Source organism: Esox lucius, chromosome 23 (assembly GCF_011004845.1).
Source record: "Esox lucius isolate fEsoLuc1 chromosome 23, fEsoLuc1.pri, whole genome shotgun sequence".
Taxonomy (NCBI): domain Eukaryota; kingdom Metazoa; phylum Chordata; class Actinopteri; order Esociformes; family Esocidae; genus Esox; species Esox lucius.
In genome coordinates, this window is record NC_047591.1 from 2,628,880 (window position 1) to 2,641,334 (window position 12,455).

At 43.8% G+C, this 12,455-nt stretch overlaps 1 protein-coding gene across 10 annotated transcripts in view; it reads right to left on the reverse strand.

Annotated features, from left to right (window-relative positions):
- Positions 1-256: 256 nt before the first annotated feature.
- Positions 257-12,455, reverse strand: part of sox5 (SRY-box transcription factor 5) — a 243,323-nt gene continuing 231,124 nt past the window's right edge. For 8 of the 10 annotated variants that reach the window (XM_010886837.5, XM_034290025.1, XM_034290028.1 and 5 more), the window contains 5 exons: positions 10,538-10,710; positions 6,142-6,250; positions 5,507-5,680; positions 4,144-4,360; positions 257-3,958 (listed from right to left, as the gene is read on the reverse strand). In XM_010886837.5, the coding sequence (XP_010885139.1) occupies positions 3,667-3,958; positions 4,144-4,360; positions 5,507-5,680; positions 6,142-6,250; positions 10,538-10,710 (965 nt within the window). In that variant the 3' untranslated portion in view covers positions 257-3,666. Of the gene's footprint in view, positions 3,959-4,135; positions 4,361-5,506; positions 5,681-6,141; positions 6,251-10,537; positions 10,711-12,455 lie in introns of all 10 variants that reach the window. The other 2 variants (XM_034290023.1, XM_034290029.1) reach the window with 2 other exon arrangements.

The window sequence follows — 12,455 nt, forward strand, 5'->3', positions numbered from 1 at the left end:
CAACTTGGTTAAAATTAAATGTGTTTACTGCATGTGTAAGTGTTTAGTTACCAAGTAGTTTATTAGTAACTAGCAATTGCAGGGTTCAAGAAGTAAAATAATAAATGGAGATTGAAAAGCTTTGGTTGAAACGTTTTACAGTAAAACTGGGGGGGGGGGCGTTAAAAATTCTGTGGGTATTTGCTGTATCTTTGTATGAAGTGTATAAATGTGTGTGTAGGTGCATTGTGAAAAACTCACGAGGACCATTAGACCATTACAGAACACATTGCTGTTTTTATTAAAGCCTTGACTGGCAATAATACTGAAAAAAGTGAACTTAGAACAGATGGTGCATGGCAAGCCCACGGCTTCTTGTTTTTTTTGTTTCATTTGTTTATTTGTAATTTTTCTTCTTTTTTTGTAAGAGTACATAAACTCCTGCGTTTACTGTGGCATGGATAACATCAATAAAAGAGAAACAGAAATATACAACTTATATTACACTGTGTTATGAACAAAATATAAATCTATAACTCTATGTTATATTTACATAATTATCTTTCTCCATTTTTCAAGTTGAGATGGTAAGATAAGTTTTTCTTAATAACTCTTACTTTGTTTTGAGCTCCACTCATGACTTTTGATTGTCTTAATTATTATTTTCATCATCATCACTATCGTCAACATTGTCATTGTATCAGTCAACATAAGGGCCAGTATTTGTCCAGTCATAAACTGTTCTTAAAAAACTCTGGATTTCTAGAACAACTACAGCACAGAGCTTTTCTGGTCAGGTTACATGATTTGGAAAAACTCCTGACCCTTAAGTACATGATTATACCTCAGTATGGGCGCAGACCAATCAGCTAAGGTGATTGAAGTTGTAACCCTTTCCTACTGACAAACACGATCCAGGCTAACTGACCCATCCAACCTAAAGCTTCTAGACTAAATACGGCCCACCCTCTCTCCAGCATTAGGTCTCACTATGGCCTGATTGTGAGGGTGTCTGTATTGCCAAGCATGATTGACTTTGAGACTCCCTATCTGGCATGATGCATTTTTGTGATTGCTTATGTAATAGTAAACACATACAGCTAGGATGATTGGGCGGGTTCACTATCTGGCAGGGCACCCGAGAAGGGAGCGAACATGGCTAATGGCTATGCCATAGTGTGGAGCTAAAACAAAGTAATACCTCCAGAATACCGGAGTCACATAGATATGACAGGTCATCTTACTGAATGTCTGGTCACGACCTGGAACATTGTTGGACAGGCAAAGTAAACACTGATTCTCCTATGGGTCATAAATGTGAGACTATGTGTATATCGTGATTATTATTTGGATTGTTATTTAAAATATGCCCAACTGTCTTCCAATCGCTTTGTTTCTGTGGTGTGTGTGTCTGCCAGCCCCAACGACGTTCCACGGCGTCTTGGTTTAAAGAACAACCCTAGTAAACAAGAGCTTTGCTCCTTTTGTTCGGAGAAAACAGTAGGATAATACGCCTGTTTTCTTTTATCTTCAAAAAAAAAGAAAGTAGAATAAATTTCACATTATACATTAACCATAAAAAAAATCACTTTCTTCTTTTCTATGACCACACAGAGTCTGAGTGCTTTAAGAAATGGGTTTGGACATAAAGGGTTAAGTCGTCAAAACAAGGGACACAGATAGCGAATAGAAAGTCCGGTCTCCTTCCCGACGAACAACAGCCGTTGGTTCGCTATGTGGCCGTCTCTCTTTACCTCCACACACAGTGTCCATTATAGGATTAATACAAAACATACGGATCAAATAAAAACAGAAGAACCCAAAATTAAAAAAAAAGTCAAAGGACAACATTAGATGTAAATACTCTAAACCAGCTAAATATAATAATGCTTCATTGACCAAAGAAGTTTCAAATTGGTCATAAAAAACCCAAGACAAAATAAATTATACTGTACATAACTTACTAAAACTTAAAGAAATGCTGACCATCGTTATAATTATTGTTAATAATATTATTACACTAGAGGCAGTTTGAATAGAAATAATAAAATACAGTATTTAAATACAAATGCAACACTGATGTGCTGATTAAATGATCAGCTCCTCCCAATAAGAACAGCAGAATGACGTGTTTTTGAGGAACACAGGAAGGTGACAGGGTGACACGGGGGACAGAGGGTAACACACTGGGGACAGAGGGTGACAAATGGTAGACAGAGGGTGACAAATGGGAGACAAAGGGTGACAGCAGATTGACTGAGATTGAAGCCTCAGGAGGGACGGACGGCACTTCAGTCGAACTAAACAGCGAGCGAGAGCCTACAGGAATCCCACCTAACTTCTAGAACAAAATACAACCTTGTGGATTTTCAGTTGGGAGTATTGAGGGAGGTTCTAGGCTCTGGGTAAGAATAATTGGCTTGTGGGGCTGGTTCTATCCGTTGGCAGCAGACTGAAGCTGTAATGGGGTTTAGAGAGGGAACTTGTGGACGTGTGTAAGTACTGGGGGCTGTGTTGTCCGCTTGTCTTAGAAAGGGTCACTTCTGGGATTTACTGTCTATTGATGGCTAAACCAGCTTGCAGAGATACACACACACAAGAGGATGTTTCATGTCTAAAAGAAACTGATATTTGTACCTTCCTCCATTTAAAAGTGGGGACTGTAAATGTGTCCATTTTAAACAGCGAAATAAAATGTGAAAGGAGAGAAGAGGGTTATTATCACAGTACTGTCCAAGCTGGCCAATGATAACAAGGCCCCCCCCACCCCCCCCCCACAGTCCCCTGAAGTGAGCCGGTCCTCACTATCCAACACAAGGGGGTGGCCCTGATTGGACTGTTCCATTTTGACTCTGATATGGGAGTCATACATACACATGTGCACCAAGCAAGGATATTTGCTGACGGTACACTGCAAAGTTGGAGAAAGAAGAAAGTTCTAAATAAAAGTTTTGCTTTGACTTTTGTCAGGTGCTTTACAATGAAATGGAAAAAAACGTCTCTTTTCTTTTTTAAATCTATTATTAAAACTGTAGCACAAAAACAACAAATCACATTCACAAGCCACTTGTTGGCACCGGGTACCTGAGTGAGAATATCATAGAACCAAGAAAAAAAGCTGTTTTAAAAATGTCTCTTTTATAAACAAACAGGTCAGCCGTCTTGAAGTATAATCAACTGACAGGCCTGCTGTTTTTTCAATATGTCTCTTTGACGACAAACTGGTCTAAAATGTTTTTTTCTTTTCTGTGTTTACTCCTCATATCGTAGCTTACTCGTGACATGCTGTATACCTCACTTCGCCTCTAGGGCGTACACAGCAGTAATATTATAGTACTCTGTAGTACTTTGTTAGTACTCTCAGGTACTTTGTTAGTATGCTGCAGTACTGCGTAGTACTCAGCAGAAGTCACGGCTTCAACTCGTCTACTCCTAGACTGCAGTCTTTGTAACAGTCCTGTGCTTGATTTGATTGGTTGGTTGCTGGTATTGGGATTCCAGTGGGAGGGGCTTGGCTCTGAGGTCCCAGAGTCCTTGTTTGTAAGAGGGGTAAATCGGGCCGGAGGTTGTGACATGGTTGGATATAAGGGATGTATAAGTCGCTCAGGATTGGTGGGCGGGCGGCACAAGGTGGGGATTTCCGGCAAGAAGCGGGGAGCTTGATTCCAATTGGCTCGGCTCCCGGCCTTACTGGTGGTGGTCATTATCGCTTCCATAATCACCGTCCTCGTCCTCGTAATCGAAGTCGTCGTACGCGTCGCCGTTGCTGTCGTCCAACCGCAGCTCCTCCTGTTTAACGCGTGGCTCGTCTCCCTTGAGGCTGGGGTGGTAGGATGTCTGGAGTGGGGTGGCATTGTGCTCCGGGCTGCTGGACAGAGAGGAGTGCTCGGAGGGCATCTGAGGTGAGGGCATGCCCGCCATGGAGAGGGTGCCCGGGTACACCACGCCCGCCGAGGACAGGGGCAGCTGGGCTTGTTGCCTGGAGGAAAAAACCCAAACCCAACAGTCAGTGCGCCCTAATAACGCAATCCAATGACCAAATCAGCAGCAATGAAACCATAACTCGTTTTACAGTCAACAGTTATAATAAGCCTAAATCCATTGTAGAGCAGACAGGAAAAAAGTTAAGATCCTTGCAAGGAATTTGGTTACTCACTCACTCACCCCACAGTGAAATACTGCCTCATCTCCTGCCTGCGGTTCCTCATGATGGCCTTGTACTCGCCGATCCTCAGCTTCTTCCCGTCCACCAGACAGGTGCGTTTGGGCCGGGGCTTGTACTTGTAGTCGGGGTACTTCTCCAGGTGTTGCTTGCTCAGCCTGGCCTGCTCCTCGTAGTAGGGCTGCTTCTCCAGGTTGGTCATGGACTTCCAACGAGAACCTGGGAGGGGAGAGGGCCGGGGTTAGGTGTCATCCTGGTCCGCCACACTTATGGTCGCAGGAGGCCTGTACCAGTTTATTGAAACAATCAAAACCGTCTTTGCCGATCCAACTCCTATAAGGAGATCCGACTGCGGTTGGATTGCAAGCTTGTGTGTCCATCCCCCATGTGTGTCTAAACTGTGTGTGTGTGTGTGTGTATCTGGGCCGAATTTACACCCCTCTACTACTGTATGTTTAATAGTTAAAAGCTGTCTGCGCTGGCCTCGGTTAGCTGCCACGCTCCTTTCCATTCACAACGCTGCTGGAATAGGAAACTCCTTCTGTTAACAATCGAGAGCGGGGCCCTTATTAAAACCAGATTTCCCAGTGTTATAAAACGCTTAGGAGCTCTTTAAAATGTCAAACACAATCCCAGAGGTCTAGAGAGAATGTCAGACAGAGTGGAGAGCTTGTTTAATGCATAATGAATTATATCATCATTGTTGGAGCTTGCCGCTCCGCGCTAGCTCTCCAGAGTTAGTCATTAAGCGCTAGTTACACAATATAACTGCTTGTGAGGAACGGGGGGGAAAATGTGTGTGTGCATGTATGTGTGCACGCACGCGCGTTGAGTGTGTGCGTCTCTGGGGACACCCGCTAGGTTCACAGCCCTCTGTCTCGGCACTGTCACTAGCTAACTATGCTACAGATGTTCAGGGAAGCCGAGATAAAGAAGGGACAAAAGGGCACTGTCAGTCAGTGCCGCTGTCACAAAGAAGGCGGGCGCTATGTCATGCAGTTGGGGCCTCGCGGAGACCCGCCAAGTGCAGCGACAAGGACCGAGGGCTCACGTGGTGTGGCTGGGGAGGAACGGAGTAGGGGAGACATGCACTGTACATGCACAAGTCCCATGAAAGGACTTGAAGGGGACAGACAGAGTGAATAAAAAAGAGGGACATAGAAAAGAGAGAGAGAGTTGGAAAGAGTGAAAGAGAAGGGGGAAAAGAGGGAGAGAGAGACAGAAAGCAGCCTGGGCTTATCAATCAGCTCCATCAGGTTAAGCTGTATTCTCACACCTCTCTCCTCTCTCTCCTTTTTCCTGAAAGATGAAGACAGGCACAGTGCCCCCCTCCCTACCCCTTTGCTTTCTGGAAGGCAGTCTTACCGAGGATTTTGCTGATGTTTGAGTTGTGCATGTCGGGAAAAGCCTGGAGAATCTTCCTCCTCTCATCCTTTGCCCAGACCATGAAGGCGTTCATGGGTCGTTTAATGTGCGGCTCGCTGTTCCCTCGTCCCCGGGCCTCACGGAACATCCTGGAATCAGACACACTGGGGCTGCCTGTGGGAGCCAAGGGGACGGCGAGCCGTGTATACACACATGAATACAATCAAACATGCATATATGCGCACGACTTAGACACGCTAGTAAAGTGCAACCAAATATTTGTGCACAAGTTTGCATCCGCAGAAATGTGTGTGCACAGGTTAAAACATGTCTAACTGAGCTATATAAACGGTGATATCAGAATGAATACACCAATAAACATTCCTGTTTTTACTTACCTAACATTAACATAACCTTAACCCCCAAAACATTACCTTAACCCTAAAACTAACACTTTACTATAAACCAAACTGTTAACACCTAAAACTAATTCTAACTCTTACCCTAAAACTAACAGTCAATCATAGAACTTTTCAAAACGGGGACGGGGAAAGTGTTCCTGTTTTAACCACAGTTGGGGCAGATTTTTGACCCAGTTTATGTAGTGAAACCAATTTACACAAACGCACACATACCGTCGGAGTCTCCGCTCATGGTGAAGTCCATCATGGCGTGGCTGAACTTCTCTCTGTCCTCCGTTTGCTGTTTCAGCTGGTGGCTCAGACTATCAAGGGCAGCCTTGTCCTGGAGGAGGAAGATACAGTCAGTTCACCAAATCTGTCAATAATCTATAAAAATCCACCAATGTTTAGAGACAGAAGGCCTTGTTCTCACGCTATAAACCTACTAATGATGTTGAAAGTGTCAGGAGTGTGTGTTTCCTAGCGAGGATCAGAGGGTCTTTAACCAGTCGGCAACTAGGCTGAGACAAGGGGCGGAGTGCGAAACTGACAGGGCAAAACTGGCACTAAATGGGTAAGAGCGGAAACCATCATGAGAAAGACACTATGATTGTAATGATTTGTCTCTATGATTAGATGTGTGACGGTGTTTTGTATTTCAGCAGCCACCTGTGTAGCTATGCTGGATGTCTCTGCTTTTCTGAGGCCCGTGGGGTCAATCCATTAGAGAGAGACCCTCCACACACACACACACACACACACACAGAAATGCATTGTACAAACCCCCCTGCTTGGTCATTAGACCAATAAAAGGCATATTTACTGTTCATTTACATGGCTAATGCAACCAGCTGAATCGCACACACACAAACCATCCCCACCATTCACACACACGCACACACACACACTTGTCACCAACCCCAGAGCCTGCATATCCAGCATAATTATACGATTAGAATCTATCCCGAAAAAGCTGTGCATCTTGGACAACAACACTCTGATTCTGGTCTAACCATTTCCTAGATGACCCAGACACACTGGCACCAGGGGAATGAAATGCATTTCTCTGTTTTGTGGCACTACAATTTAATTGTTCAGCTGAGATAATTCATCACATTTGAATAAATATCATAATTCAAGAGAGGCAATGAGTGAGAGAGATCTGGGGGTGGGGGATGGAGAAGAAGTAAAGGGGAAGGGAGTTTTCTGTGTGAAACTATGTGTTTTATGTGGGTAAAAGGCTGAAGGAAAAACCGGCGGCGAAACAAATGACAGTGGAAAACCCCCGTCCCAGATAATGAAACACTGCCGGTATTGTGAATATATATATAGATGCCATTCAGCAGCTGCTTTCATCCAAAGCAACTTATTGTCATGTGTGTTTACATTACACATGGCTGGCCCTATTAAAACACTGGCATCACTCTGATTATTCATTGTGCATGTAAACTTAAACTTAAAGATCAAATCCCAATGCCCCAGGGGATTGAAAGGGAGTGCTGTCTTTCGGGTGGAAAGTTAAATGGGTGTCCTGATTGTCTGTGGTCCTTAAAGATCCCATGGCACTTATCCTAAGACTAAGGGTGTTCTGGCTAAATTCCCATCTGGCTCTTGTAAATTCCCATCACCTCAATCATCCAATTGGCACATTCAGAAAAATTGATTCTATTAATAATATATGTAAGTCGCTCTGGATAACAGCGTTAGCTAAATGAATAAAACACCATGTAAATGACTGAGGATATATGGGTAATTAAGCAAATATACTTTCTTAAATACATAATTATAGATAATTAGAATATTTGAAGGGCATTGCAGTATTTGGTTTCAAGCCTCTCTTTAAGGTTTTCGAGTAGGTTGAAGTGAGGATGCTGTTTAACAAACTGAGTATAAAACATTTATTCTAATTTGGTTGACAATAAAACAACTTGTTTCACAATAAATTATTTCCAATTCTTAATGCCTAATACTGCACAGCTCACATGATTGTCTAGAAAGCCCACATCTATTTCAAGTCACATGTAATAAGCTATAGCCTGAACACTGTTTTCGGGTATTGTGTATTAAGCAGCTGATTATGTTCAGCTTTTAATCATTTAGACAGTAAGTCTGAAACTGAGATAAATACAGGATATTTGTGTGAATGTTGTTCATACAGCTCCATCCGTCCACTCTGCATTCAGGAGACCTGAACCCCACAGGAAGAGGGGAGAGCTGGGTAGTTAACAGGGAGCCAGGCCGCTATGGAGCTTGTGCTCGATGCTGCACAGTTGTAACTAAACTCTGAATTAACCGCTAGCTTTTAATGAATAAATTGTCTGTTTGAGGTGTGATACCTTTTTTATGTCGGGAAAGAGAGAAAAAATATTAGAGCGAGTAAGAGAGAGAAACAATGGAGACAGAAAGTGGAGACATTTAAGGATATATGGGTATATGTATATGGGATAAGTCTGAGACGGAAAGTGGAGAACAGAGACAGGAGAGATGGAGAGATATGGAGATAGATGGAACAGAGACAGAAAGAGAAACGGAACAGAAACAGAACAGAGACGGAGTGTGACAGAACAGAGACGGCGAGAGACAGAAGAGGGACAGAGAGAGACTGAACAGGGACAGAAAGAGACTTAACAGGGACAGAGAGGGACTGAACAGGGACAGAGAGAGACTGAACACGGACAGAGAGAGACTGAACAGGGACAGAGAGAGACTGAAAAGAGATGGGAGAGACAGAACAGAGACTGAGAGAGACAGAACAAAAACAGAACAGAGACAGAGAGACAGAACAGAGGCAAAACAGAGAGACAGAGAGAGACAGAACCGAGACAGAACAGAGATGGAGAGAGACAGAACAGAGACAGAACAGAGATGGAGAGAGACAGAACAGAGACAGAGAGAGACAGAACAGAGACAGAGAGAGACAGAACCGAGACAGAACCGAGACAGAGAGAGACAGAACAGAGACAGAAGAGAGACATAGAACAGAGATGGAGAGGTGAGAGCTATTGAATGTCAACAGCACTGATGCTCTTTGAGAACCAGCGTGTTGTTTCTCTGTATGTGCGTGCGTCTACTCATGTGAGCGTGCCTGTGTGTGTACCGAATGACTCTCAGTGTGTCTAACAAATAACCGCAATTTAGCCACGCTGCCGAGGAGCAGGCGCCGTCACTTCGTATTAACGTCTACTCGGCGCTTCGCTAGCAGGCTCCCCGCTCTCCCCCTCCGAACCCCCGCCACCCGCTACCCTTGCCCTACCCCCCAGCATGCCTCACAGAAACACACACATTCATTACCTCCGCTAAGGGTTCCTCTGGCTGACTAATTCACCTTTACAGTTCTCATTCAGGTACTCCGTTTATTGACAATTATGTAGGCCGTTTGGCTCTACAGAACAGGAGACTGAATTACATTTGAATGTTAATATTATATTGTGTTGCACTGTGTTGAAATATATTATATTATGGTGAATTATATCAGAATATTGAATCAAATTGAAACATTGTATCATCTTACACCACAATGTAGAATAACATGCATTGGAGTACTTTAGCCTAATTCAATCAATTGTATTCATTTTCTGCAGCTCTAGACAGTAATTCATTCCTACTACTAAGTATATAAGATAACAGGGTTTTCCTCAATTTAAGACAGCAAAAATCTGATGGCATGTTTTTTTTTTTTTTATCCTAGTGGTGGAAGACCAGGGTTGTATGTTCCAGGGGTAGGTTGTTCAAAATCCAGGGGCTGTGAAATGATTTCAAGAAAGAACCATGTCCTATATTGGAGAGGTGATCCATCTGGTCAATTCTGGTAAAATAGCAAAACATTGAGGGGAGTGGGATTTTAGCTTTTTTATGGCTGAAATCAAATTCATTTTCCTGTTGTTTGTTGTTTTCTTGAAAACGTCAATGGGAGAGCTTTCTTATGGAGCTTTTACATAGTCTGTTTCTCAATCAATTTGTGTGTCAGTTTCTCTCTGTTTCTAGGTCAGTAATTAGGTGAAGCCATGTGGCAAATACTATTTGTTTGATTTTCCGGTTGCTTTTCGCATCCCAATCATAACAGTCTTATCCAGTAACCTAAATGAAATGGAAAAGATGCATAAAAGTCTTATTTACAGACACTGAAAAGATGTCAATGCTTTGCAAGTTTTGACAGCACAGTACCCCACAGCCCAGCACAGAGTTTGGTACAGTAAATGTGAATCCAGCAGTAGATTGCACCTGTGACAGGTTCAGATTTGGTCAAGTCCAGACCTGCTTAAAGTCTTGAGACTCAGACTGAGAGATTCAGTATGCAGACTGTTCACAACTCATCATAGCATTTCATTGAATGGGAGAGACGAACCCTGCCATCATCAAATCATCTTCAAGGATAACTTGTGCTCGTAGCTGAAGAACTCCTTTCATTTGCTCATGCATGCAAACGAACACACATTCCAAAACACACATCCCCAAGCAGCCACAGAGCAGGTTGTTCCAAGTGAACTGTACAGCTTAAGCCCTATGTTTAATATACAACATGGGATGCTGTTTTATGAGATATTCCGGTTAAAAAAAAGATAAACAAGTAGAATGTGTGATAACCATCCTCGTCCTTCCCTAAGGTTTGGGAGGCCCTAGCATATCTGACCTTGTCAGAGCGTCCGTTGTTGAGGCTTAGGTTGTTGACCGCGGCTACCTTGGCGTCCAACACCTGCTGTTCCCTCTTCAGCTGCTCCTTCATTTGCCTGGCCTCAGCGAAGGCCTTGGTCACAGCTTCATGGTCGTTCAGATAGCCACCCGAGGACAGGGATGAAAGCAGGTCTGACAAGGGACAGACAGAGAGGAGGACATATTAACATGCTTACACAGTCTTAACATCTTCATTTCAGCCAGTTTGCCACAGCAGGAAAATATTCCTACAGGACAAGGAAATGTGAAGGTTTGTGTTATGTGGGCGGCTGATACATGAGCAGCTTGTCAGCAAAAGATGACTCCACGTAGCATTCAAATGAGCAGCCCACTTCCAATTTAGGCATCTCCCTCTGGCCTCCCTCCAGAACAACAACATCGTCAGGACAGTGGAGAACAGTATCAACTACCAAACACACATCCGATACCGAGGAGTATTGTCCTCGTTGATTGATGCAGTGTTCCATTATGGCTGACAGAAGCCTCAACAAAAAAAGTTGTTGTTTACAAGCTCTGTTTATTGATCTAATATAAAGACCGGTTGTATAGAACATTGAGGTCTGGCCAGTCGGACCTGACACCAAATTTTTTAATTGGTCTTCCTCCAGAAGCCGGGACGTCACTGATTAGCATGTTCAACAAGTGGGTCAGTCTACTCCAAACATACACCCTTGCGCTACATACCCCTGTTGAAGACAACAGTCTCTCTTCACAGCACTTCTGTCAGCAAATATCTGACACAAAGACTTGAAGCAAACAACCTCCTGCCTTTGAGCCCAGAATCACAAACCCACATTCCTTCCCAATCTCTCTGTCTATGTTTTGAAATATAAAAGCTCCTGTAATAGACTTTGAAGAGCAGAAATGCACAAGCAGATCGGGCAGCATCCCGCCAGATGACTTCTATTAAACCTGAAGGCCGGCTAATTTGCCTCTCCGAAACATCTGCCCGAAATATATCAAAGATGATTCTCCACTTCCTTTTCATAGTTATTATTTGTATTATTTCGGCAGCTTAGCGGCTGGAGCGTCAGAGACATCTGCTATGTGACCGCGAGAGGTCAGAGGGAGGGAGGTAGGGAGACTATCGCGCTCTTTCCGTCTCTGGGTGAGCTCTGACAAAGAGCTGCTCCAAGCTTATGGCTCTTTATCTAGCAATAATCCCTCTTGCTAATGCCAACTGAGGGCAGATTACTCTCCGATTTGTAATGACAGAGGGCTGAGCTCTTACACAAGTCATGACAGAAACATGGGATGGACAGTGCCAGGGATAGAGAAGGCACTGGGCTGGATGGATGCTAGTGAGTTTTAATCTGCAAGTCCATGTGTATGTGTGGGTTTGACTGTCTGTGAGGTGATGGACTGTGCCTGAATTCTATGTGTGTGTGTGTGTGTGTGTGTGTGTGTGTGTGTCTAATTTTGAATCCTGGGATAGACCAGATAGGTGGACATGGGCCAACAGTGAGAACTCGACAGGGACCAAACTCAACCATTCCTGACTGTATTCTGCCTTGGCACTAATGCGAAGTGCCAAGACAGAATACAACCCCCCTCAAGACACTGACAGACTTTCAGTGTTTAGTCCGCCAGTACAGACTCTCTCAGGCTGTCATTGTCGTGATGTTGGATCGTGGGAGACAAACTGAAGGAATGCAAGGGTAGGTGCTGCGATTTGACTGGACAGGGAGTAGCACGTACACAAACACAATTAAGAATAACCACGTGGAAAAAAATAACTACATTTAAAAGCCATTTAATGTCTAATAGCCGTTTCACTGCGTCTGACTGCGGTAGCTAACAACACGAATCGTCCTCCGACCTGGTAAGCCGTCACGAGGAGGAACAGATGGAGACAGTCAGCTGGGGCAGAAGGCAGA